The 26,785-nt window shown below is 43.1% G+C and overlaps 1 protein-coding gene across 1 annotated transcript in view; it reads left to right on the top strand.

Annotated features, from left to right (window-relative positions):
• The first annotated feature begins 1,513 nt into the window (after positions 1 to 1,513).
• The window catches only part of JAG1 (jagged canonical Notch ligand 1), a 36,735-nt gene continuing 11,463 nt past the window's right edge, over positions 1,514 to 26,785 (top strand). The window contains exons 1-9 of the mRNA XM_075035461.1: positions 1,514 to 2,151; positions 3,112 to 3,417; positions 14,224 to 14,275; positions 19,793 to 20,047; positions 21,033 to 21,093; positions 24,911 to 25,041; positions 25,356 to 25,475; positions 25,936 to 26,049; positions 26,605 to 26,718. Coding sequence (XP_074891562.1) covers positions 2,074 to 2,151; positions 3,112 to 3,417; positions 14,224 to 14,275; positions 19,793 to 20,047; positions 21,033 to 21,093; positions 24,911 to 25,041; positions 25,356 to 25,475; positions 25,936 to 26,049; positions 26,605 to 26,718 — 1,231 coding nt within the window. The 5' untranslated portion in view covers positions 1,514 to 2,073. The remainder of the gene's footprint in view (positions 2,152 to 3,111; positions 3,418 to 14,223; positions 14,276 to 19,792; positions 20,048 to 21,032; positions 21,094 to 24,910; positions 25,042 to 25,355; positions 25,476 to 25,935; positions 26,050 to 26,604; positions 26,719 to 26,785) is intronic.

Below are 26,785 nucleotides of genomic sequence, written 5' to 3'. Positions count from 1 at the left end.
GGACCTCACTACAGACAAGAACAGGCATGCACTTTGCTTTTGCCATAGGAAATGAAAACAAAGGATATAAAATTGGGCGAGAAATCTTGTTTTCCTCTATACCACTGACTCTGGTGTATAAAATAGACATTCACGTATCTACTGTGTTAGATCAGGGTGGAATAGGAGATGGGGACATAAGAATGGCTTTTCCGAATCAGACCGAAAGTCACGTAGGCCAGGTTCCTGTCTCTAGCACCTCAGGAAGAAAGGGACAGTGATGCAGTGACAGTTCCAAGCACACTCACCCAATTTCTAGTTCAGTGGCTCAGGGACTTCCCAAACCAGAGACAAAATTAGGGGTGGGGTTTTGGGGTGTTTTTTTGTTCAATGCCCTTTGATGCGTGGGTCTTCCTCTGGGAGCTAGTCTGAACACTTTTTGCTACTGTGCAAACTGTTGGGCTTCTTAGTGTCCTGTGGCAAGGAGTCCCACAGGTAACCACCTGGCTACGTGCCACAGGACCCTGCTCCTGAAAGGATGTGCCTGACAAACCCCAGCATTCACTTGGAAGCTGGGTAGCTGGGACGTGAGTCTCCAGCGCCGGGAGCAGGCGAGGCTGAGGGAGCCTCTGCACTCAGCCAATGCTGTCTTCCCCGGACTAATCAGCCCAGAGCTGTAGCTGAGGGATGCGCCCCACTTCCAGCTCTTTCCCTCCTGAACCACAGGAGATGTTTGGCCGTGCAGCCTCGTGTTAAGGAGAGGACGAGTCCGACGGGGACGACTGCCACCTCCGCTTCCCTCAGGAGAGCAGCTGGCCAGGCCAGCAGCCACTACCTCAGCGATCGGGCCGTCCGTCCCTCCTTTCCCCTCGGGGAGCAAAAACCCGCTGCCGGGGAGCGCCGTCACCTCAGCGGCCCCGCCGCCCCCTCAACGGTCCTTCAACGGTCGCGCCGCGAGCGCGCGCGCGCCCCCCACCCCGTAAAAGCTGCGCTGCCTCAGGTAACGCGGGCGGCTGCTGCCGGCTGAAGTCAGGGGTAGTTTTCGCTTCAAAAGCGACCCCAAAGGCTTCATTTTTCCTTCAGCTAGCCCCGAGGGGGCCAGGAGGAAGGGGCTACGGCTCCCGCTCCGCTCCCGGGCAGGGAGGACCCGCACGTCCCCTCAGCGAGGGGCGGGCGGGAAAAGCCCTCTCCTCCGCGCGGCGCTGCCTCAGCCGCGAGTACCGCGGGGGGAACGCGCCCGCCCGCCGCTCGTGAGCCGCCTCAGCGAGGCCGCGGCGGGCTCCTGCTCCAGGTAGCCCGGGAGGCACCTGCGGAGCAGGGCTTCCCGAGGGAGGTGGGGCGGCGCGGCGGCCTGCGGCTCGGGGCCGGGGCTCGCCACCTCCCACAGCCGGCTAGCTCTCTCTCCTCTCTGCACCCTCTTCTCCGCCTCCTCCTCTCCTGAGCCGGTACCTGCCTTCCCCTACTCCTGCCATTCCCCTCTTTCTTTCCTTCCTTCCTTCCCTCCCTCCTTCCCTCCTCCTGCCCCCCTCATGCATATGGATGGACGCATGCGCGGGCGGGCGGCCTCCCCGCCTGCCGCCGTGGGCTAGATGAAGCCGAGCGGCGGCGGGGCTCCCAGACGGGCGGCCGGCTCCCGGGCGGTGTGTGTGCTGCATGTGCGTGCGTGTGTGTGTGTGTGTGTGCGCGCGCGTGTGTGTGTGTCTCGGGGGGGCGGGGGGGCTCGCCGCGCCTCCAGCGCGCGGTGGCCGGCGACCTGAAAGAAATAAAAGGATCGGGATAATAATCGCAATAATTAAAAAAAAGAGAGAAAAGAAAAGGGAAAGAAAAGAGGGAGGCGAGAGAATAAGGAGAATAAAAGGAGGCTGGGCTGCTTTGCATTGAAGACCGGGGCGCTATTGAAAGCGCTTGAAAAGCGGCGTTGTTCGGCGCGGGTGCGCGCCACGGCCGGCGCGGTATATTAGAGCGGGGCGGCGGCGGCGGCGGGCAGCAGCGGCGGCGCCTCCTCCTCCTCCCCTCCTGGCCCTCCCCGTCCCGGAGCGAGCGGCGGCGGCGGCCTGCAGGCGGGCGGGCAGGCAGCGCGGCGGCGGCGGCGGCATGCGTGCGCCCCGGCGGGCAGCCGCGGCGGCGTGCTCCCTCGTCCTCCTCCTGGCCCTGCTGGGGCTGCGGGCAAAGGTACGTACCTGGGCACCGCGCGTCCTCCAGGGCTGCAGCCCCTCAGCGGGAGGGGAGGGAGGGAGAGAGAGGGGAAACTTTAGCGAGCCTGAGTTGGGCGCTCGAGGCCGCCGCGCAGAGCGGGTTGCGGTAATTTTGCCGCTTTTCCGCGCAACGCGGCTCCCGCAGTGATTGCGGTAGATGGCTTTTAAAAAACCCAAACCTTCAGTGGTGCACAAGGTGCTGTTGCCAAGCTCCTCCAGCGAGAGTGGAGTTAACTGCTGCTGCTAACTTTTCTGCGGAGATGGCAAACGCAGAAGTCCTCCTTGCAGTAAGACTTAATTCCCTGGGAATAAAAAATGCAATTACAGCAAACCGCTTTTTTTCGAAATTACTTTTTTTGTTTGTTTTGTTTTTTAACTAGGGCTAATTGCAGTACTCTTGGGGTGACTAATGAGCAAGGTCTGAATCCCAGCTGGGCAGCCTTGAGCGGGGAGGCTATTTCCCGGTCTCAGCTGCACCTCGGACAAGGCAGAGGGGTTGAATTTCCAGGGTGCTTTAGCTACATCGTTTTGTTGGGTTTGCCCTCACGTATGCGCTCTTGGTTTGGTTTGGTTTTATTTTCTAAAGATATAGAAGCTTCCCTCACGCACATGGTGGTTTTCGGAGTTGGTACTTAAGGTTCTTTTTTAGCATTAATGGCATTATTTGGTTGGGATGATTTATGAGCCTTTCTCATGAAGGTCTGATAGGGAAAAGCTTGAAGTGGTTGGGATTTTTATTATTTTTTTTTTTTTTAAATATTTTGCATGGGCTTCTTGAAAGCACACTTAAAATACTGTCTCCTGTCTGCAGAGTTGTTGTAGATTGTGTTTGGGAGAAAAGTGAGGTAACTGTCTGTTTCTTGTTTCTTGTTTTGTTTTTTTTGGTTTGGTTTTTTTTGTTTTGTTTTCTCCTCTGGTTCTTTCTTGGGATTAACAGGTGACTTTAGCATCGGGACAGTTCGAGTTGGAGATCTTATCCATGCAAAATGTGAATGGTGAACTGCAAAATGGAAATTGCTGTGATGGCACCCGAAACCCAGGAGATAAAAAATGCACCAGAGACGAGTGTGATACCTATTTTAAAGTTTGCCTGAAGGAGTATCAATCGCGGGTCACTGCTGGCGGTCCTTGCAGCTTTGGATCCAAATCCACTCCCGTCATTGGAGGAAATACCTTCAATTTAAAGTACAACCGGAATAATGAAAAGAACCGGATTGTTATCCCTTTCAGCTTTGCCTGGCCGGTGAGTTGCATGGCCTGCTCTGGCTCTGTGTCTGTTGGATGGTACTGTTTGAGATGGCCATAGTAAGCTAGCTGAGCTCTAACTTCTTGCGCAGGGGGAGAGGGACCAGGATTGGGGAGGGAGCAGGCGTCTTGGCAGAAGCGTCGGGAATCCGCAGCACAGAAATGAGTAAAATGTGGTGGTGTTTTTGTTTTTGTTCCCTGGGGCTCACAATGCACAGCCTGTTAAATTTGAAAGTCAGATGTGCAGTGAGGGGGATCTAAATGGGTCAGGGAAGCAAACCCAGTATCTCTGCACTTTACAGCATGAATAAGTCTCTTGAGACTTAGAAGGTCAGAAGTTCATTTTTTTCTCCCCCCCCCCCCCCCCCCCCCAACCAGTGAAGTCTTGGGCTTAAGCCAAAAGAGCAGTGGGTTAGGGGCTGTAGAGGGATCCCGTGTGAAAAGTGTGTGTCATAGCTGGCCTCCTTCCCTGGAGCGTGTTTGGGAAGGCTTCCTGCTTCTCCCAAGGGGAAATCTTGCTGCACTGCTTAGTGTTGATGGGAGCTGCTGTTACTGCTCTTGTTGAACTAGTTGCCAGCTTCCCTGGGAAGCTTGCTTTGTTTTGAGATACTTGCAGCCTCTAGAAGCTAAAGACTGAGAAAAGCTTACCTTTAGCTTATGGTCCATTTCACCTACTCCTCCCCACAGCACACCTTTTTTTGGCTACTTGCCTCTGCAGTCCATAGATTCTGTCTTCCCTCTAGTTGTGTGCAAAACTTGATGGCTCAAGGAGGTGGGGCTCTTTGCCAGGCACTTTCCCGGTGTTGTCCACTCTAAATACCATTCAGCCTTGTGGAGCGGTGAGATGGAGGATGGGTGACCCCTTCATTAGCTGAAGCCTGCTTTGCTGTTGGTCATGTAAAGAAACACTCACTTAGACTTCAGTGCTGCTTGTGTCTTCTGCTCAAGAGGGTTGAAGCTTTGAATATGGTCAGCTCTGCAGTGGAGTCCTGTACTTGCTGCACAGAAACTGAGGACCATCTTTACAAAATGGCCATCACCCGGGACAGACCCACAGATGCAGGCTCCAGGGCTGTGGGGTTTTTGGACGTAGAAGACTGCTGTGGCTTTGGATGGCAGGAGGTGCATTGTTTTGTGCCCAGCAGTACTGCATACAGGCAAGCAAAAACTGAGGATGACTGGTCTCGGGGCCTCTTATGCACACACATCAGTTTGTCTTTTTGAGGTGGCTCTCTGGGATGCTATGGTGTAAAAACTGAAAACTCCCAAATTTATGCTCCTAAAACTTATATTTAGAGATCACCTAGGAAACAAAACTGTTTTCCCCCCTCCCCTTCTCCAAAGGTGCTGAGCAGACAATTTCCCGCTGACTGCCTTGGGATATGTTGATGCTCAGCAGTTTTGAAAATCCAGTCATCCTAACCTAGATGCCTAAGGTCGTTTTTGTGAGGGGAGGAGGGCTCTTACGTGCACGCAGGGGAGGGGTGAATCTTTTTTCCTATCCTCTGTCACTATCACAGCTGGCGATGTGGAAGCATGCGTAGACTATCCGCTCTTTCCAAAGCTTGGCTCTTCCTAGTTAGATAAGGACTGGTTGCTGGGGGAGCCTGGACTTTTGGGGGAGAAAGCCTGCCCCAAAAGCATTCCTTCTCCAGTTGTAGAGTAGACACCCACTTTGTAGTCCTACCGCCAAGTGCTGCAGGCAGCCATGTGTTCTTGAAATGTCCTGTGCTGCCTCCTACCTGCCTCCTGTGTCAGTTGTGAATTCTGGAGTATTGAGGGCTGGAGAGGCACAAGGGTGAAATCAAGTCTGCGTTTTTAAGGAGATGGTATTACAAAGTACAATAACAGAGTTAACAAAAGTATTCTCTGTTAGAAGTACAAGTCCTTCCTTTCTTTCTCTTTTCTTTCTCTTTCTTCTAACATGAAATGAGATAAAACTGTTATCAAATATGCCATCAAAGGGATAAAGGGCTTTGTAAAAATCTGAGGTATTTGAAGCTCTGCCAATGGCTGCAGCGCTTGTGTTGCAGATTTTGACTCTTTTCAGAAAAGTCAGGTTCCTCGAGGACTTTTTTTTTTAACTAGCCCCCTACCCTGCTTCCAGTAATTCCAGTGCCTTGAATCTGAAGATACATGTATGTATGTAAAAATGATGTGAAAACTGAATGTGTTCCTTCTAACAACCCCTTTCTTCATAGGGTTGGGAAGGGAAATCTGTGGGTAGAGGGTGGGTTTTTGGGGGTGGGGACCCTGGGACAAGTTTCTTAAGCTTGCCTGCATCTTAGTAAAAGAAATGCTTCTGTTGTCCTGCTGAATCTAATTGAGCACTGGAATCCTAGAGCAGCAGCAGCAAAACTCTAGTGCAGCCTTTGAAATGTGTAAAACTTGACAACTTCAGACACTCTGGTTCCTAAGACTGGAATTTTTTTAATAAACTCTTGCATATTCCCATGTAGAAATGCACTTTTTGAGATTGTGATGATAGTCTGTTTGCAATTATCAAGCCTGCCTCCCAGCTGTAACTTCCATAGGACACAGCTTTTATGCTAGCCATTGTGACTTTCAAATGGCATTTGAACAAAAGAATATTTAATGTGGCAAAGCTCTTATTTGTACTAAAATTGTGTACACAAATCATTTTAGGCATTTTGAAAGCTCTACAGATAAAGTAGTAAACTTAATTAGTCAAATCTGATGCTGAAATTTCAGAACTTTAAAAAAACTTCTTCAGACTGGTGGATACTGTTGACTTTACTAAAAGCTTGTGAATAGCATTGCATTTACCGATGTGGCTAATCATAAGAGTTGTCTTTGAATACGTCCAACTGAAAATTATAGTAAAGGTAATAGGAGCTAGACCAAAACGTTAATCATATTGCACTTGAAAATTCATGCTCATCTCTGAATATGTATTGTTTGTGTTCTACTGTCTGAGGGAGGCTTTTCTTGGATGTTCCAGCTTGAGTTGGTAACATTAAGAAGTCTTGTTGCCTTGAGTACTTAAAAAAAAAAAAAAAAAAAAATTACAAAAAAATCTCTTCCCATGTCAAGCTGCCCCCTTACGCTGCTTGTGGAAAATAGTTATACTGCATTAGAGGCCTTTATTAATCATGCAGGAGAGAAAGAAAAGAGAATGGCATGCTTTAAATGTATTGTTAGATTTGGCTTGTAGTTGTAACGTAGATTTGAAATGTTGGACTCTTACGAGTAACTTATGCGGTTTGCTCTTGTCAGTTTTAATATGTACCCCTGTGAGTAATGGGTGTGGAGATGGTGGGCCATAAATTAATTTAAGTGATGGGAGGTTTGAGTAAGTTGCTAGGAAACAGGGCAGCAGACAAGCATAAAGGAACTAGAGTGCATCAGAAAGCTGCCCCTGCAGTAGCTAGCAATTCTTCAGTAGATTGAAACAATAGGGATGATGATTTTAAAAAAAAAAAAAAAAAAAATACATGTAGGCTTGCTTCTTGCATTCATTTTGAGACTTCAGTGACTTTCTTGACAGGCAAACTTGGCTTATGAAGCCATACAGAAAAGTATGGAACAAAAGAATTTCCATGTTCCACTTGTCAAAGTCTGTCTCAACAAGTTTTGTTTCATGGTAGACACATGCTCTTCTCTGATGTAAATCAAATCTCTTGCCTTTCTTAAAGAATCCAAAGTGTGATGTGTGCTACACCTTAAGGGAGCTGTGCTTGAATTAACTAAGCAAAGCTTAGCACTGAACTTTGCTTTTGTGTAAAAGATCTTTTGGGGGTTTGGCGAGACTGAGTAAGGAGGAGGTCAAATTTGGCAATTCCTTTGGTATGCATAGCTCTAATTTCAAACGGCTCGTTTATCCTGAAATTATGATCTTTGTAATTATTTAATATTGGGGCTGATTATACCAACACACCAGGAAACTACTGAGGTGGAAAAAACCGTCCAGCATCTAAATGACTTTAGCTTAAAATACAATTAAAAGTGTTTTAAACATCTTGTTTCAATCTTACTAAAAAAAATAAAATAGTCAGCCTTTCCCCTTTTTAATGACAGATCTTACTGCTACTGGTTCCTGAAGACGTAAAATACATTTTTCTGGGTATGGGTTTGTTTTTTCTGGCTAGAAAGAGATAATGAAAGAGCTTTAGTGTGTTTTAAGCTTCCTGAACTTTTTCTTCCGGTCTTGACACAAGACATGTTAAAGTAACAGCCTTTTGAATCTGAGAGAAAAATATCACTTCATACAACTGTTGTGGTGGTGGTGTTGTTTTTAAAAACAGTAGGTCACAGTCATAAAACTAAAGCTTGTTTTTTGATTTTGATTTTCTCTCCCTCCAGTTAACTTTTTAAAAACTTGTGGAAGCAAATGCTAGATATTGTTCAAGCTTTTCTTAAAGAATGCCTGATAAGTCATCTTGGGGCATGAGTAGATCAGAAGAAATTTTTATAATAACAAAATACATATTAATCAAATCTACACTGTGTCATTTATTGTTGACTAATAATTCAAGAATAAATCTTCAGCACTGAATGTGCAATGTATTGCCTAGGATTACTATCTAAAACAGAGCTGTGAGTATTAAGTGATATCTGAAGCATAATTAGCATCCACAAGGCTGTTTTTTCCCAGGACTGCAGAGACACGATGCATCCATTTGCAGGTTTTGGACTTCTTACATGTTCTTAAGAGTTATTTATGTTCCATTCAGTTCGGAACTTCATCTTCCTGGTAAATCTATTTGACTATATTACCATAACATGTCTAAAAATAAATCCTCATCCTGCCTGCTCCTAGCATTTTTGTTCTTGTTATAATAAAGGCCTGCTCTAGTTTAACTTCAGTGGCAGCTGGACTGGGCCTAATACTGAAGCTTATTCCTAAACTTTCTCAAACTACATGCATCCAGCACTGTCAGCTTGTTTATGCAGCTGGAAGTCTGCATGTCTGAAAATGAATTGCATAAAATTGATGCTTTATGCTTAAAATTCTAGTTAAGTCAAGGAAACTTATGACTTCATTGTGGACTGAAGGTTGGAATAGAAGTAAACTAGTTCTGAAGCTAGTAGAATTGGGCCTTAGCTAATTAAGTGAGATGATGTGCCACATAAGAGGCTTGCACTCTTACATGGCACTTATTCCCACTTCAGTTCTGAAGTCTGATACCCTGCAGTACGTGCAAAAACCTTATGCTACAGTTGTTAAAAGTATTTCTGTGTAGATAATACTAACAGGATTGGTTTTGAAAATTCAAACTAAACTTGACTTTGCATTTCTGCTGATGGTTAGAAGATTTAAATGTTAATTGACACAGTTCTAATAATTTTAGCTGGTAACCTATATATGCCGTAACATGGGGAAAGATGTCAAAACTAGAAGCTGTTGTGTTCATTTCTTGTTAATCTGTGGAGCTCGTAGTTCTGTGGTCACTGTTGTGCATCATAAGTTACACTCATTATTCTTGTAGTATTCAGAAGAAACTGTAAAATGTGGATAGAAGTGGTTAAAGTGGTTTGTAAATAGTCAAACATGCAGAGTCCCTTACCAGCTCAACCCAGTTCTTATACACTTAGGTAAATAAGTAGGAAGACTTCTTGTTCAGGCTTGCTCTATGTGAACCTGACTGTTTTGCTTGGCTGGCTACTAGGTATTCTCTCTATTAACCTTGCCACCCTTTTGTAACTGGTGCATTTAATTATCAGTGGGATGCTTTAAACAGGTAGGGGGACTGATAAGAGCAGGTAATCTACTTGTTGGGGAAGGTTGAAAGCAACCATTGACATTTTGGCCTACCTGCTAGTCTTTGACAAGCAGGGCTCCGTGAGAAAATAACTCTGTAACTAGATAAGGTGCTGATTAAAATGCTGTTGTTGTATGAAGCACACTGGTAGCTGAGATCACTTAAAATCATTAGTTTAAAAAGAAAGTAAAAAAAAAAAGCTATACATTTCTCTCTCTCTCTCTCTCTCTCTCTCTCTCTCTCTCTCTCAGGAGGGGAAGAGTGAGGACCCCAAGTCTCCCCCCTCTCTCTATCCCAGTACATTGTTCAGTTAATGCATGCTAGTTTTATGATTGGAATACGTTGTAGTCCGGCCACCCAGACAGAGGTATTGACTGCTAATATTAACCAAGAACAATAGTGTGGCCATACTGACTGCAGTGAGGATTATAGAACATAATGGGGCCTATCCAAAAATAATGCTAATACAGGACAAGCAACAGGAAGCAGCAGTAGACTCAGCATTGCTCGGCTCCCAGACAAACCATGGACTTACTTCACACAATGGCAACTTCAGCACATTATGTATTCACAGGATACTCATTATTCCAGCAGGCTTGCCAGATCAGAGATCAGCCTGGTTTACTGGATGCTTAAGCGTATGCATAGTTTGGATAGCGGTACTTTTGTGTCCATCATTTGGCAGGAGGGTGGCAGTTGTATCGCAGAGAAGGTCTTGACTTCAGTTACTGGCTTGGCTTGTGCCAAGGCAGAATGGGGGGGAAAGTCTCTCCTGGAAGCTGCTAATATAGTTAAATTTGTTTTCTTGTCTCCTTTATGTGGCAATGAAGTGTTTACTGGCACTAACAGTAATGAAGGAACTACTCAAAATGAAGACGAAAGGAACAGTGTGCTTTGTCTTCGTGTGGGCATGTTCTGATAGGACTCTTGGCTGGACTACCTGCTTGAGGTTCAGCCTAGCTCTTGGCCATGGACTCTGAGGTGTGAGATTGTTACAGCTTAGCCTTTGTTTATATATGCAGGGTTGAGAAAGTAACAGCTTTATAGGGTGTTGCCTTATCCTTATGTAGGCTGGCCCAAAGAAGAGCTTCCTGATGATGTTGTATTCAACAAAGGGTTAAGAGGGTTAGGCTGTTTGTTGTCAGAGTTGACTGGCTGTCCATGGCATGATGTTGTGGCTCATCTATATAGCGTCATCGTGTCTTGTCATATGGCAACAGGGGTACCCAAGTGAGAGTCTTGCTGACATTCAGAGGAAGTGGTTTTGTGACTAGCCTTAACTCTGCTCAGAGATGCCCTCCTCCCTGGCACTTGGGCACTTTGAAATATGCCTCAGTTTCCCTCTTCCCTATCTCGCCTCCTTCTAGCTGAAGGGAGGAGGGATTGCTGGTGCTCTTGGCAATTTGCTGTGGCCTGCTGTGACAGCGTGCCAGTCTCCTTGCCATCTTCCCTAGGACGCAGGCAGGGTGGGGGCCCCGTTCTCAAACTGGTCTTCACATCTGTGCATGGCTGGCAGAGCATGAGAACATTGCTGGGCTTAACCTGCTCTCCTTGTTTGGCAGAGTAGGAGCAGGCGCAGCACTCAGAATGCAAACTTCCCACTGCATTTGTCTAGTCATGGTTTCACATGTTCAGCAAAGCTCTTTGCATGGTTTAACCACAAGGATAGGAGGGAAAGAAGTTTGACTAGTTGCAACCTCTTTCAAAAAGGAGGCAGTCCTTTCACTAATGAGGCTGATGTTTTAATCTTGCTCTGTCCCACTGACTTGCAGAATGCCTTTAGAAGCCAAAGTACAAAACCACCTCTTTTGTGTGGATGTCTGGCTGAAGGGAGGGGAGAAGGTAATCAAGCTGAGAGCTTTAAACACCTTCTACTTACCTGGACATGCTAGTATTTCATTTAAATAACCAGAAAAGAAGTTTCATTGCCCTTTCAGACCCTTAAAAGGGACGGTTTCCGATGGATTTCAGGGTCTTAATAGTCTTTCTTGAGTTGTATTATCAATGGATCAAGACTAAATTGTGGTGTCTTGTCATTGAGGAGAATAGCTCTTGCACATTGGTGCTTTCTTTGTTTTCTGGAGTGTGAACTTAACCATTTCCATCCTCTCATAGCTTAACTCATAGGAGTTTTGCTTAAATTTGACCATGCTGCCTTTCAGTCCTCTGGGCTGATCAGACTGTGGATGTTCTGCAAGTGTGCTGGCTTGCTGTTTCTTTCAAGCTGCCTTTCCTCTTGAGCCAGAATCCCTGCCTTCTGGTCAAGCTCAGGTTTACAGTGGCTAATTGGGTGTGACTCCAGAAAGTTCACTGCTGCCTTGTTGCCTAGGTCATTTCTTTGATGGAATAAGGTGCATGATGTGGAATTCTTGTGTCCGGATATATATATATTTATTTAAAGATGGGCAGAGGTCATCTATGGGCATGGGAAAACTTAAACCTCCACGCTGTAAGTAGTCATTCCTGAGATATCTGAATTGTTGATCTATAGAGTGGGGATGATACACACTTTTAAAAAATCTCAACAGTGCAGTCTTTGCAAAAAATTGGGGTTTTGGGGGGGAGCCGGGAGGGGGGGAATTGGCTAGAGGTATGCAATAGTTGGATTGTTGAGGGGGGTGTGCTACTGTTGTTGTGGGACTGTGGGTGTCTGTGTGCCTTTTGTTCAGAAGTGTCCCATCTTGAACACAAAGTCTTGTCCTCTCTGCCTCATGCTGAGAGGGACAGAGCCAGGACATTAAGCTGCCATTCTTCGTATCATCCCTTTTCAGGACAGGAATTCTTCGTTTAAAAATATTCAGATGAGGTAAGAGGAGGCACATAGAAACAAGGGAATTGCTAGGGTAGGTCTATTTCCCCCTGCATTTTGTTTCCATCCACTTAAGCAGAAGCGTCTCCTCTCTTCAGACAAACTCCTGTGTGGTGTTGGAAAGTGGTCACACAAGTATCTAGCAACAGTAGCACTTAAAGCTAGGATTCAGCCTTTCCTTTCCTTCAGGGCTAGGTGTGCTGGTAAACAGTCCTGAGAACCAACTGGGAACTGTTGCTATGAGTTTAGACAAAATAATCTTCCAAAACAATTATGCAAGGCTGAAAGGAAAACATCCTTAACTTTATTGGAAGTAGTGCTAGTTGCCATAATTCATTCTCCATATCATAATTTTTTTTTTTCAAGCTTGCAGTAACATGTTGTGCTTGTGCTTCTCAGTGTTGGTAATTAAACCAGTGAGGAAGCACCCAAGATAATGCAATCTGTATCTGTAATATGGCTCAGGAGTTCTGTTCTGGTTTTGTTTGTTTGTTTTACCTCTGACTTGTGTAAGGACTTCTTAAATCTGCTTTAAATAGTGTTAAATGATCATGTTGTGGTTTATTTTCAGAGTGTCTTTTGTGTTGACAGACTTGGTCTAGAATAGTAACAACTAAGATGTAACTTTCATGAAATGTTAACCAAAAATGGTTTGGGCCAGTGGAGCCTCTGCATAGAAGTTTGGGCCCATGTCTTGGCTTGCCCAGCTTTGCTTACTTTTGGAAGCATTTTCCCACAGTTATCAGTGAATGAAATGGAATCTTAGTCTGCTTTGAATATGAAACATATTTAGGCTATATTGCAAGCTGGGGTCCATCACAAACTAGGTTTTCATTCAGAGGCTGCATGCTGTGTCCAGTCGTGAGAAAGCAGTCTGCTTCAACTTTTTTTTTTTAAATCTCTCTTCCTAAGGAATTTGAGGTCTGCCTTACTCTTGCACCTTGTAGCAGCTTACTCTCAGAACTGTATTTTGGTTTCTGTTACAGAAAAGGTGTTAAGTGCTGCAGACCACAAATGAGCAGACTGTGACTGAGTGCAGATACAATTATGAAATAAACCTTATGATACACCGCTTCTATGGCAAAGCATGAAAACCCTTCATGCAGAGTTTTTGTTTGTTCTATTATTGTTCTGTTCACCAGAAAGATGTTATATTTATTACCTCATTTATAGTTGTTGTTATTATTCTACCTTTTCAAGTCATATTTTTTCTTTTTTTTTTCCTCAGCTTTTTTGTGGGATGGGGGGGTAGTGTTTTGTTTTTGAATCATTCTGTAAGTTTGGATGTGGCTGGCTGAATGGCAATTTTGAAAGATACAGCCTGGATAATAATATCTCAGAGTAGAGCTGGGGGAGGGAAAGATGTTTTAATGGCTCTTGTTCTCAAGTTAGAATTGAAGATAAAGGTGGCTTAGATGTAATAGCTGGCATCTTTCCAACCCATGGAGTCACTTCAGTTAGTTTATGCTTATGATTATTATTACTGGAGTGCTAAAGAGCTCATTGGCAGATCAGTGCATCTGTAAATGTGACACGGGGTGGTTAGTGCATCTTCCCTTTCCCTGCCCTTCCAAATAGTCTGATCTTAGCCTTTGTTTTACAGTGCTTCTCTCTCACCCCACCCCCTTCCCATGTCCATCAGTTCTTCCCTCAGTTACCTGATACTTGTGGGAGCTGCAATGGCCCTCATGCAGACAAAGCTTTCAAAGGGGGTGCTGAAAAGCAAAGTCCCTAGAGATTGCGCTGTCAAGGCAGAGCACAGTAATCTTAGCAACACTTCTTGCTTTCAGGATGGGTGGGGGAAGGGACATCAAGACTACTCTTCTGTAACTAAAATTCTTTTGAAGCAGTTGTAGAGGGTGGGGGTTTGGTTTGGTTTTCTTGGGTTTTTTTGATGCTGCTAAGCTAGCCCAGTGTTTTCTGTCTTCCATATGCAATTCTTCCACCCATGCTTTATTGTGGCTACAGCATAGTGTCAAAGGCTGTACTTCCTGGTTAAGTACATAAGATGCATTAATGATGACAAAGATGAGCTATCCAAGGTGAAAGGTCTTCTAAGTCAGACTGGATAAGGTAGCTTATGGGGTTTCAAGAAGATCATGTTTGTCTCAAGTATAATCTATTACCTATTTACGTTTTCAAGTACTCTGTTTTAGGGCAGAGATCAGGATTTTTCTTTTTAATTAAGATGGGGGGGGTGGTTTGGTTTTGTTTTTTTTTTTTTTCTTAGTCATGTGTAGCTTTGAAACTAACTCTTATTTCTTTTTTGCAGAGATCCTATACATTGCTTGTTGAGGCATGGGATTACAATGATAACTCTACTAGTAAGTATTCATTGCGCTGGTTTGTTTACTTTGGACATCTTGATTTCCTGTCCATTTAAAGGTTTTTGGTAGTCTAATGAACTTTCTGTGAAGTAGAGCATGAGGAGAGGGAGAAACTCTCCCCCAGACAATTTGGAGTAACTACTCCAGGCTCTGCAGCAGCCTGTCTCCCTCACATTGCCTGTAGAGGGTGAGTAGCTCGCTTACCTAGGCACCAATGGTGTGATACCTAAAAATAGATGTTATTAATTCCCTCTTTCTCCTTGGGGAGAATAAAAGCCAAGGATTTTTTTCAGGTTTTTTGGTTTGGATTTTTTTTTTTAATTAGGACTGCTATTCAGAAGCCTAAGTCTTGTTGACTTGGGATCTCTCTATAAACTATGTACTTCTCAAAACTGAACATGCTGCTTTAAAAAAAAAAAAAAAATTAAAAAAATCTCCATAAGATTTGGTATAGATATCTATCTAATGACTGTAGATGAGAAACAGGAGTGACTACCAGCTCTTCCTTGGAAGCTGGATGGCTAGAGATTTATATTCAGGGGTTGAAAAATATTTACCAGACACATCTGGTAGAGCTGGCTGGAAATCAAGGGTGGGAATCTTTTGCCTGGAATGTCTTTGGTTGGTTTCAGAAACTTTCTGCTAAGCTTTTCCTGTTGGCTAGAGGAAGCTGTATAGAGTCTCTTGGCATATGAGCTGTTCTGCTTATTGCCTACTGTTACTGAAGTAGGTGGGCAAAATTAGCTCTATTTTCAATCTAAGGCTTTAATAGTGTGTGGTAAAAGCTGCAGGAGAAAGTATGAATCTGAACACATAAACCTTTTGTTGACACAACAAGCCTTTTCCTTCAACAAGGAAGCAGCAGCACTGTGGCCCATCTTGCACAAATCTTGCAACAGCGGCTTGTAGTCCACTTTGGAATGCCAGGTGACAGCCGCACAGTAATGGAATGGACTGGACTTCATGCTTCATGAAAGAAGGGCCTTGTAGAAATGTGCACAGTGCTGTGGTTTTATGTTTAAAATGGTGAAGAGTACACTGCTTAGGAATGGCCTTTGAGTCTGGGAACCTTTCTGCACAGATCTGCTCTTTAGTTCTTTTTTTTAACATACATGGGATGTCCTATTAGTTCTTAGTTCCAGAAAAGAAGTTGTCCATTGCAGATGATTCCTGTTGCCTGTTAGTGATAGCTGCAGTTTGCCTTACAAGCCATGTTTCAACACTGTTGCAGTACCTGTGATTTCAGGCCCTACCCCAGCACAGCCATGGAGCGGTGGCTGGGAGACTTCATGGCTCTTGAGTATGGAGTGTTTTATGGAGGGGTAAAAAATAGATTGCTGCAGCAGCAGTGTTGTATTAAAAATGGAAGATGCCTGAATTCAAAATGACGGTCTTGTTTACAGTAGGATCTGAGAGTTTTTTCAGACTGGGTCTCTGCCACTTTTACTATTATTAGAGCTCATCTTTTTTCATGAAACAACTGCATTTCCAGAGCTACACAATGAACCTTTTCTTTGCTTTCATGTTCTGGAAGTACAATTGTCTTCAGACAAAATTGCCTCATTTCTCAGCAGTGCATTTGACCAAGTGCAGACATGTTCTTACATATGTTCCTGATTTGCATTCCTGCTCTAGCTTTGCTGTCACATATCCATCTGTAGGTCACTTCAGTGACTGTACTGCACAAAGCTTTTCCTTTGTACTGCATCACTTTACTTAGAGTCAGCTTTCCCATAGCTGAAGAATAAGTCTTGAAGAACTAGTTAAGGAAATCATTAGAACTAAATAATTGTCATCATATAATGTGATGAGTATTTTTTTTTTTTGATGTCCGGGGTTTTCTTTTACCCTAATTACTACTGAATTGTAAGAACTCTGAGAGAGTTCTCAAAAAAAAAAAAAAAAAAAAAAAAAAAAAAGGAAAAGTGGGTTTAGTAGGCTTTGTGTAACTTTTGAAAAGCTGTAGCATCCTCTGATGAATGCAGTTGTTGGGAGATCCTAGAGTGGATGCTTCCTTCCCCCCTCTACGTTCCACTCCTCCTACGTTCCCTTTACCACATACTCTCTCTTGTCTCACTTCCAAGAGTGGCTTGCAGTTAAATTCTGGCCCTGTTGAAGTTGATGAGAATCGTGCTTTGTTGGAGCCAAGATTCAACTTTAATGGTTTTCTTACTCTGGTTCTTGTCTAGATGCCATCTTGCTACTGTCGCTTCATATATAAAGCTAATGGGGCTGACATTGCATCTCAAACTGTGTCAAAGGGCTATTGTAAATTACTGGTATCAGTTGCATGCGAATTCCAGTCGGGCATAAGGTAAACCAAGCCATAGCTGGAAGCTGACTGAAACAAAGACTTTAAAAAATAACTGTGGTGTCCTTGGCCACCCAAACTGCCTAGAGGAGTCTGGGCTTTTGTTGTTGTTGTTTGCTTCCTGATGCTGCATAGTTAAAATTTCCAGAAACTGGAGCACTGAGAAGCAAAGGTGGGTAGTCACAATAGCTAGTTTCTCTGTGCCTAAAATCTTTGATACAGTTGCCCACTGAATAAAAAGACAGATTAATAGCTTTGAAGTGCAGCCACAAAAAGTGAATGAAAGTAACAACTCTCTGACAGCCAAGTGCAGAGTGGAAGCTAAAGACGTACAGAAAACCTCTCTCTTCCACTTCATCAATTGCTAATTGGTTAATGTTTCCTCTAACCTTGCTATCAAAGCATGGGATTCTGAGTCAGATGATGTCAGGGGAATTAGGAAGACCGCTTTCTCTCAAGCCTAGCTGACTGCTTTTTATTTACTTAACTGCTGCTTTGGGATTGCTTGTTATGAAGTTTAAAACATTGTTTGTGCGGGCTAAGAATGGAAGAGTTGTTGCAATGCCTTCCTGAAGTCTGGGTCAGCACACTTCTGTAAGTGTGTACTGACAGGTGGGAATAGGGAAGGGTGGAGAAATTTTTGTACAAGAAAGAACATGCTAATACTTCATTGTGAAAACTGTGGGTGATGGCTAATGGAAAGGGATCTTAAGTCTGTGAGACCTTACTTGAATTTAAATGTATGGTGGTAGCTTTATAACGTGTATCAAATGGAAGGTATTTTAGCCATGATCCAAAGTGAAATTGCAGCTGGTTTTCATCTGGGCCCTTAAAAAAAATAAAGTCCAGTGGACTAATAAGGATGTTTCCTTTTGAGTTCAGCCTGTGGCTAAGGGCTCAAAAGAGCCAGTGGCTGGAGTGAGATGTTGTAGACATACAGCAGGGACATGCTTCCTAATGAGCTGGAAGATAGGGGAAGAATGATAGAGCAGAGGCAAGAGGAAGGATCTCTTTTCCAGGGTGACTGTTTTTCTGGTGCCAAGGACTGAAATAGCTGTAGTGGTACGTGCCCAATGGGGAATGGGAAAAGACTGCAAAAGCAAGAGTTTGGGGCAGGGGAAGTTGTTGTTGGTGGTGGTGGGTGGTTTGCAAAACTAAATTGAGTGTCATTCCCCTTTTCTTCTGCCACTTACAGGAGAAAAGGATAGAGTAGTTTTACTTGCAAGAAACAGGATGTCTTTATGCACAGACTTGGTATTTGGGGAAATGCATTTGCTTTCCAACTGTGCTGTAGATCCGGGTGTAATCTTGGCAAGTGCAGAAAGCCATCTCCAGCATGCATGAGTGGAACTATAATCGCTTGACTAGCCCCATTCAAGGCAAATAGATATGCATCTGTTTAAGTACCTCTTAGAATTAGTCAGTAATCTTGTTGATGAGATCTAAGAGCCTTACACCTGCACAGTACAGGGTATGATATTGCTCTGGATATACCAGTATGGAAAAGTCCTTAGGCATCTACATTACCTGTGAATGGGATTTAAATTAATAAAGGCCTGCATGCATTTGAAAGTCTTAGACATAGATGTGGGTTTGGGGTCTTAGTGCCAATGAATAATAAAAACTGATTTAAATGGAAAGTATTATAGAACCAGAAATACCAGAGGGTTAATAAGAAGTTGTTGCCCTTAATTTCACACTGTAAACATTTAACGAATGCTGTAATCTCAAGTCAAGAATACCCCCAAAAATGGGTAAATGCTTACAATGTGTGTGTATTGACACTTTTCTGTGGTTGTGCAGCAAGTGCTTTGTCTTAACTTTATTCAAAACTGTAGACAAGCAGGCAGGATCTAGTGGTGAATTGATAATGGGTATCTGAAGCTTGAGAAGCCTGTTTGAAAGTTCTTTTTGAAAGCTACAAATCAAAGGTCCTTAGCAATACCTTTAAAAGTATTTGAGATGAAAAACTGCCTATGTGTCATCTTAAGCTTGATGTAGCTACTTCATTAGTCTTCAATTCTGCCTTATGTAAAATCCCCAAACTTTCTTTTGTAATTGTTGGAAGAACAAGCTGAACATAAGTACATTTTAATTCTTAACACTTGAATGTGCCAGTACTTCACATGCTGCTTTCTAACACATCATTGGCAAACTGCCCTTCTACCTAAAATTCTTCTGTTGCTGGATTATGCTCCCAGATCCAGAACAGTGTAGCCTGGTACTTATTTTTCCTTTTGTTCTATGTCTGCAAAGATATTTTGGCTGTTTTATGATAAACTTTCACTCGGCAGTCAAGTGCTTGCTAGCAGCAGGTTGTAAGGCACCGTCAGATCATTTAAGTCACAAGACCTGGACTACAAAGTGAAATACCACAGATATATACAATGTTCTGAGCTAATGTGAAATATTATTATTTCAAGCCATAATTTAGACAGTTGCAGGGCTCTCAAAGCCAGAAGACTTTTGCTGGAACTAGATGTCAAGTACAAAGTCTAAATTTTTAAATGCTTTATAGAGGGAAGGGGGAACTATAGCCCATCTGCAGTAATTTGAGTTCTCTGCTTGGAACTCTGGTAGTCTTGAATTTTTAGTGTCAGTTAACATCTGAAGAGAGGACTTCCACGGTATTTCTCAGCCAAAACCTGATGAGATCACTGATGTCATCTGAATGCCAGCATTGCTAGTTTTCAATCTGGTGTTTACACCAGAGTCCCAGAAGGCTGCAAACCTTTTGTGGTGCTTATGTTCCGTTTGTAGACATTGCTTTATTAGGCTATTGTAGTATGATGTTTTTGTAAATATTCCAGTTAAAACAAAATTAGTACCATTAATGGAGAAGCAGGGAAAACCACATAATGTACCATTATATTGGAGCTAGAAGTAAAAGCAGCTGAATTTTTCTTTAATCCTGAACTGTATGATTCTTATTAGATGTTCTTACACTGCAAAATGGATAAGTGATTGGCAGTAACTTAACAGTCCCTTTTGATTTCAAGCTTTGTTCAGTTTGATAATGCTGCATGTGTGTTTCAGTTAATGGTTTGTAGCTCCAGGGCAGCCTTGTCTTGCTCTCTAAAACAGAAAATTAGTAAAACCAAGTGGCTGCCTCAGAGTCTTGCCTGGAAAGCTAGAGCGCTGTGATGTGGGAGGTAATGATATCTAAACGAAGTGTTAACTCTGACATCTCTTCTGATTTCTAGATCCTGATCGCATTATTGAGAAGGCATCCCACTCTGGCATGATCAATCCAAGCCGTCAGTGGCAGACTTTGAAACATAATGCAGGAGTTGCCCACTTTGAGTATCAAATCCGTGTGACTTGTGCAGAACATTACTACGGCTTTGGCTGCAACAAGTTTTGTCGACCAAGAGATGACTTCTTCACTCACCATACCTGTGACCAGAATGGCAACAAAACCTGCTTGGAAGGCTGGATGGGACCAGAATGCAACAAAGGTTTGTGACAAATGCTTGACCCCCAAATGATCAGCGGGCTTGGATAGGATTTGAGTGCATTGTATCCAGGTTGCAATTCAGTGGTCAGTTTGTGCAGGCAACAGGGCTAAGGACTGATGGGACAGCAACTAACTCTTTACACAGAGAACTAGGGACAGGAGACTAGTTTCTGCCTTGTTTTAAAATCTTGAAGAGGTCTAAGTGCTGGGCACTTAGCAGATGTGTTCTTTTTCTGATTATCCACATCTTTGCCCTTGGGAAGAAAACCCAGCCCATTGACTTCAATGGGAGTTCTGCTGCTAACTTCAAAAAGGATTTCCGCTTTGGTGCAGAACTTCAAGACAAGCAGGAAGGAGAGACTTGTTTTAGAGCTGACCTGGCAAGTGTAAAGCTTTGGTGTTTGAGAAGTCCCAGGCTGTTTGTTCTACCTGAGATGATGTTTAACATGTTTATTAGGGAATGACAACTTCCTAGGTAATTTCAGAAGGAGAAGGCAGGACTCTGAGTAGGAACACACTATCAGGATGTCTTCCTGACTGAGTTTACCTGCAGTTTGAATTGATGCTCATCTTAATATCCTGTCTGTTCAGAGAGATGGCTCACAAGTAAATCCAGAGTAGTTAAAAGTTGCTCTGAATGAGATGTAAAGCCAGGGAGAGTAGGCCAGTTCACCTGCAAAAGACAGAGAAGGGAAACCTGTATACTCTAAGTGACCTGAGCTCTCTGAGGCGAGTTGGCTTCTCTTGCATAAAAACAACTCTTTGAACAGCATTAGGTACGATTCCTTTGCAAAGCTAGCTGATAGATTTCCTATCACAGGGAGCCACTACCTTGGTTTTCCTTCCAGTAGACTTGATATGAGAGACTTGTTAAAACCTTGGATTTAGTAGGATTACAATGCTGGTTAGAGATTAAAACATTCCCACGAGTGTGAAGATGCAGGAAGCAGGCAGCATGCTGATACTCTCCTTTTTTGTTTTAACAGCTATTTGTCGTCAGGGATGTAGCCCCAAGCATGGTTCTTGCACAGTTCCAGGAGAGTGCAGGTAAATGCTCCCTGTCCCTCCTTGTTTCCCCCCACCCCACCAAATAATTAAACAAGTGATGCTAAACACAATAGGATTGGGGAGGGAGGGTGTTTTTGGAGTCATGTTTTTGACCAAGGCACATTATTCATGCTGACTTGCCCAGAATAAGGGGGAGCAGGCTTTTAATGCACTGATAATTTTAAGAAGCTTTTGGTTTGTGAAATGGTGGTGCTGGGGGGAGGGGGGCATGAGATAAATCGTGTGAATGCTGCCTAATGAGCACTAACTAATTGTTTCTGCATAAATAGTGCAAATGTTTTGTGGGTATGTTTTTTTCCAACAGCCTGATTAATAGGCTTTTTCAACTACAAGCTTGAAGTGCAGGGTGGCTTTTCTCTCTTCTCCCTTTCACTGCTTCCCCCTTCCTCCCTCCCACCCCCTGGTTTCTTCCATCAGTAGGCAAAAGTCAAGCATTCTTTAGAATGGGATTAGTTAAATCTCTCGGTTCCTTTACCATTGTGAGCTGGACTCCGAGTGCTGAGAGGTTAATAGCTGGGATGAAATCTTGTCAGTAGGCTCCGATGAATGCAGAATTCTGCTCCTGTACTTTGAAGTCCGTTCTGTCCTGGCAAGGAGACAATGAAAAGCAGAGTTTATCCATAACCCAACAATTAAATATTTGGAATGCTTCAAAATATACAGCATATATTTACAGCACAGGGAGGTTTTCTCCCTCACTAATAGAGGTTAAAGGATATTAAATGTGGACATTCCTTATCAACAAACTGGTTGTAAGTTGCTTCATGTAACCCTTTATCATATCTGTTTACATGTGATAGGGAACTGAGGTCTTCTGAGGTTACAAAATGTTGATATTGATCCTGTGTAGGAAGGGTTAAAAGTGAAGCTTGGGTATTCATGAATAAAACTCAGAAGTCTGAAGGAACAGGAAGTAGTTTTTCTGCCTAACAAACATATTGATGGATTCTCTGTTGCTGGAAATTTTTGCATGAAGTGGACTGCTTTTCTTTCTAGATAAGCTGTAGTGCAAACAAGAACAAAATCTGGGGTGTCTGACTATATTATATAAGAGGTCAGCCTAAATAGTTACAGTAGTTCATTCTTTCTCTCTGTCCTGTAATCTGTGCTTCAAAAACAACAAAAAAATCATCAAGGAATGTTCTGAAAGTAAGGTAGGAAGTAACTTTTCATCTTCTACAACAGGCACGGCATAACCAAAGTCAAGCCGCAGGATGGACTGCTGTAGGTTGTTCGGTGATTTTAATGTTTAGCAGCACTGATACAAGCTGGTTAACCCCCAGAATACCAAATCTAAATCTTTTTTTAATTATAAAAAAAAAGAACAAAACCTGGCAAGTAGTAGGAAGTTTTGGGGGGCCAGATGGTGAGAGGAGTCTATCAGTCAAGGCTGCCAGTGATTTCTGCTTCTGTCATCAGAATAAACATGCTTTGTAGGGGTTGCTGTCTCCTAGTCAGAACAACAGGCTTTGTTTCCAGATTTTTTCTTTCCATTCTCTTTCTAAGTCTCTTACCTCCCACTCACTGCCCAGACATGCACTAGTGCTCTTATTTACTTAAGGTGCAACTTTCCCACACTTGATTTGCATAGTCTTGAAACAATGCTGTCCTTCTGGTGCTTTCAGATAACTTCTGCTTGCCAAGTTAGACCAATATCTTTAAAGTGAACACAGAAACAAGATTTTATTTTCTTTTAAGTTTTGATGAGTCATATAGCCTGTATGTTACAAATGCAACAGAGTTTTAAAAATAACATACCAGCATAAACTGCCCTGGGTTCTGGTACAATAGACAACTTGCAAACATTCTTAAAATATCCTTTTCCCTTTTGGTGCAAGTCACTTTCTTTAATGCAGGCCAGCCAACAAAACCATATTTACTCATGAATCACTATACAAGGAAAGTTAACTTTTAAATTTCTCATGAGAAACTGCTGCATACATATTATTACACAAGAATTATTACTGTGAATCTTTTTCTGGAATTGATATCTGACTTTTTTTTTTTTTAAATGCTCATAGCCTTATTCAATTTTGTTTGTTACACTTTGAAGCTGATGTTTGAAGAAAGTCGTATCTTTGGCTCTAAAGCTCATGGCTTTTTTCTGCATGTTGTTTTTTTTAATTACTTGTTTCTCTTTACACGTGCTTTAAAACAAAAAACTCCACCCATTTGATTTGGCAGAAAGGAGTAAAATTCTTGATTTGGATACCTATTTTTGCAGGTGATGTCCCTTAGTCTTGCTTGTGTGCAAACTCACAGGCAAGTTGCTTTGAATGCAATACAAATTAAAAGGGTATGTTCCTAAATTTTGATCTTTGTGCATTCTTATTATATTTCCTATGCAGAAGGATTTTCCAAGAGCTACTTGAAGGAGGTTCTTTTGCCTGATCTGGTTTTCTTTCATGTTCTTTGCACACAAAGACACAAGTTGGACTAGCTTGCTTTTTTTAATAGCTATTTCAACAGCAGTCTATTCAAAGTCAATGAGAAATTCTTATTAGTTTGTGTGTTTAAAAAAAAAAGTTGATTAGGATGCAGTTTGTCACCTGAGTTTTCTAGAAAGGAAGTTGCACTTACCACTAGCTGTGTGTGATTACCCAATGGATAGATCCTTCCAGCTTTTTCCCATGAGAAGAAATTGCCAGTAGAAGAATGGTGTGTGGGGGTTATAAATAGAAAGCTTAGCTGACTTCAGTACAGATGAAGTTTGTTTTCATAATTTAGTGACAGCTTAGTGTGTAATTGCTGCTGATCAATTACTCTCAGGACCTATTAATGAAATGCAGTAACTCAACAAACCCTTGCTTTTCATTTTCAACTTGTGTTCCTTGTTTCTTTCTATAAGTCCACTTTAATTTGAAGAATCCTTGGTCTGCCTTGCTAGTGAGAACTAAATGAAAGCCAAAATGAGCTTTCCCTTAAGGGGGCTTTACTCTAAAAGAATATCATCCTTTTAAGTACAGAATTCAGGTAGCTCATTGATAGTGGGAGTAAATACTTTAAATAATAAATTCTTCTCCAGACATGAAATTAAAGTTTCTTAGAATTTGATATGTTTTAGTTATTCCCTGAGAAGAGGTTAGCATAAATCGAACTCTGAAATACACTGACAACTGATCTTCTTTGAACACATGTAAAATCCTGATGTGTCCTGTTTTCTTTCATCTCTTACTGTGGCCCAGTCTATACTTGCTGTGTGTCTTCTAGTTCAGAATAAGGTTAACTTCTGACAGAGCAGAGAACTCCTAATGCTTTGCTACTGCCTTGCCGAGGGCTCAGAGTTGGTGTTTATGGTTTTGTTTGTCTCCCTGCAAACCCAGCATGGCTGAAATGCCTGGAACCTTGTATTCATGAGCATCTCTGGATAACTATTGTTTCCACTGACTTTTTCTCCCCCCCTCAATTTATAAACCACCCTGTCAAAGTCCAGAGATTGATTTGTAGTGCACACCCACCCTCTCTGCCACATTTGTATGAGGCTCCAAAAGAGTATTATTGTGCTCAATGGCCTCATGCTGGTTCTCTCAGTACAGTTATTCTTTTGTCAGGAGGCTAGCTACAGAGACCTTGGCAAAACTACTAAAATGTTTGTTTACAAGAAACCATCAAACAAACCTTGAATAGCTTCTCCCCTCCCCTTGTCCTGCCCTTCTCCCCCACCTCCCCAGTCTTTCTCCAAGCTTTGGAGTTCTACACTCACAGCTAGACAGAGCAGTTCTAAGGGGTTTTTGGTTTGTTTCCCTGTTCTGATTTTCTTTTTTTTTTTTTTCTTTTTTTTCTTTTCTAAACAAAGGTGTCAGTACGGATGGCAAGGCCAGTACTGTGATAAGTGCATTCCACACCCAGGATGTGTCCATGGCACTTGCATTGAACCATGGCAATGCCTCTGTGAAACCAACTGGGGTGGTCAACTCTGTGACAAAGGTATGCTAATCTTATGGATAGCCAAGTGTAACACTTGAATTTTAACACTGGCAGATTTAGCAAGGAGAGAGTGCACACGAGACTGAGCGAGCCTCCTGAAACATGGTGGGAGTTTTTTGTCCTTCAGCTACTTAGCGTTGTGTCCTCTGCTGTTCTGGTGTTGTTAGCATACGTGCTCAACTTTTCCCTGTCCTGTCCTACTCTTGTGTGCAGATGTATTCTGTAAAGGCTCTAGAATAATGGAACAAAGCATGCATGTGGTGATGCTTCTGTTCTTTTTCAACAATGTCTTTAATGCTCCTCACCTCTTGCAGATCTGAACTACTGTGGAACCCACCCACCCTGTTTGAATGGAGGTACCTGCAGCAACACTGGTCCTGATAAATACCAATGTTCCTGCCCTGAGGGCTACTCAGGACAGAATTGTGAAATTGGTAAGTGTTTGATGCGGCTGCTGAGCTGCCACTTGGCAGTTAATTCTTGCCAGCTTTTAGTGGCTGGTTTTGGATATATTTTATGAGGTTGGGGAAAAGTCAATTTCTAATATTAATTATGTCAGGGCTAGCCAGAAAGATCCAGACTTGCTTGTTCATGCTTCATCATGAACAGTTGGTATGTCTGAACATCAGCCTGCTGCTCACCAGAGAGATCACTACAAGTTCCCTTGTCTGGCTCTGACTCAAACAGGTGCAAGTCAGTGTGTTGATGAGTTTAGCACAGAAGATGACTTCCTGCTGGCTAGTAGCTTTTTGATTCACAGTTCTCACAGGAGTGCAGTAATACATCAAGAGTAATGATGGTGTGTCCAGAGTAGAAGCATGTGGAGGGAGCAGGGGGTGGCTTCTGGTGATATTGCTATAGTCCCTACCGTGATGTACTTCTGTCCCGGTGCAGCGGAGCATGCCTGCCTCTCTGATCCTTGTCACAATGGAGGAAGCTGCTTAGAGACGTCTACAGGATTTGAATGTGTGTGTGCACCTGGCTGGGCTGGACCAACTTGCACTGATAGTAAGTCCTTTCAAAAGTGAATTAAAAATGTGTTAGTTTGCTGTTTTAGATCAGTCTTTCTAGTCCCTGATAAACTTACAGGGCAGCCTACTTAACCTTTCCCAGCTTTAGCATTGGTTCTTGGCAGCCATTTATAACACTGTGCACTCTCTTCTCCTTTGCTTCTTGTACCAAGGTTTTTGTTAAATGCCAGGGGAAAGAATGGCCAATGTTCTCCTGAAAAAAGCAGAACGCTGAATTTTTGTAGCATTCTAGCAAGTTGTTTAAAATACTGTTCAGAGAGACTTGCTGGATCAAAATCTGACTTCCGCTTGCAAAAAGGCCACGGGTGTAGACTTCTTCCCCTGTGCTTTGAACTCCCTTTCACACTACTATTATTTTTCAAGGGGGCTTTTGCTGAAATCAGAGTAGACCTAGAAATTCCAAGCCGAAGTCCTGTTGTCTGTCTTTTCCTCAGGGCAAATCCTAGTAGCAGCAACCATTTATCAAATTTGTGAGTTACTGACATTGCCTGTTCAGTAACAGAGGTAAGCCTCTCCTTACTCTGCATTACAGATATTGACGATTGTTCTCCAAATCCCTGTGGTCATGGAGGAACTTGTCAAGACCTAGTTGATGGATTTAAGTGTATTTGCCCACCTCAGTGGACTGGCAAAACATGCCAGCTAGGTGAGAACTGCTTTTCTCTTTGTCCAGTGTTGCTTGGGGTGGGGGCAGGTAAATGCATGAGGAATCG

This window comes from Buteo buteo, chromosome 9, assembly GCF_964188355.1.
Source record: "Buteo buteo chromosome 9, bButBut1.hap1.1, whole genome shotgun sequence".
NCBI classification, from domain to species: domain Eukaryota; kingdom Metazoa; phylum Chordata; class Aves; order Accipitriformes; family Accipitridae; genus Buteo; species Buteo buteo.
Note: the sequence above shows the minus strand (reverse complement) of the source record. Positions and strands in the feature narration are given on the sequence as shown.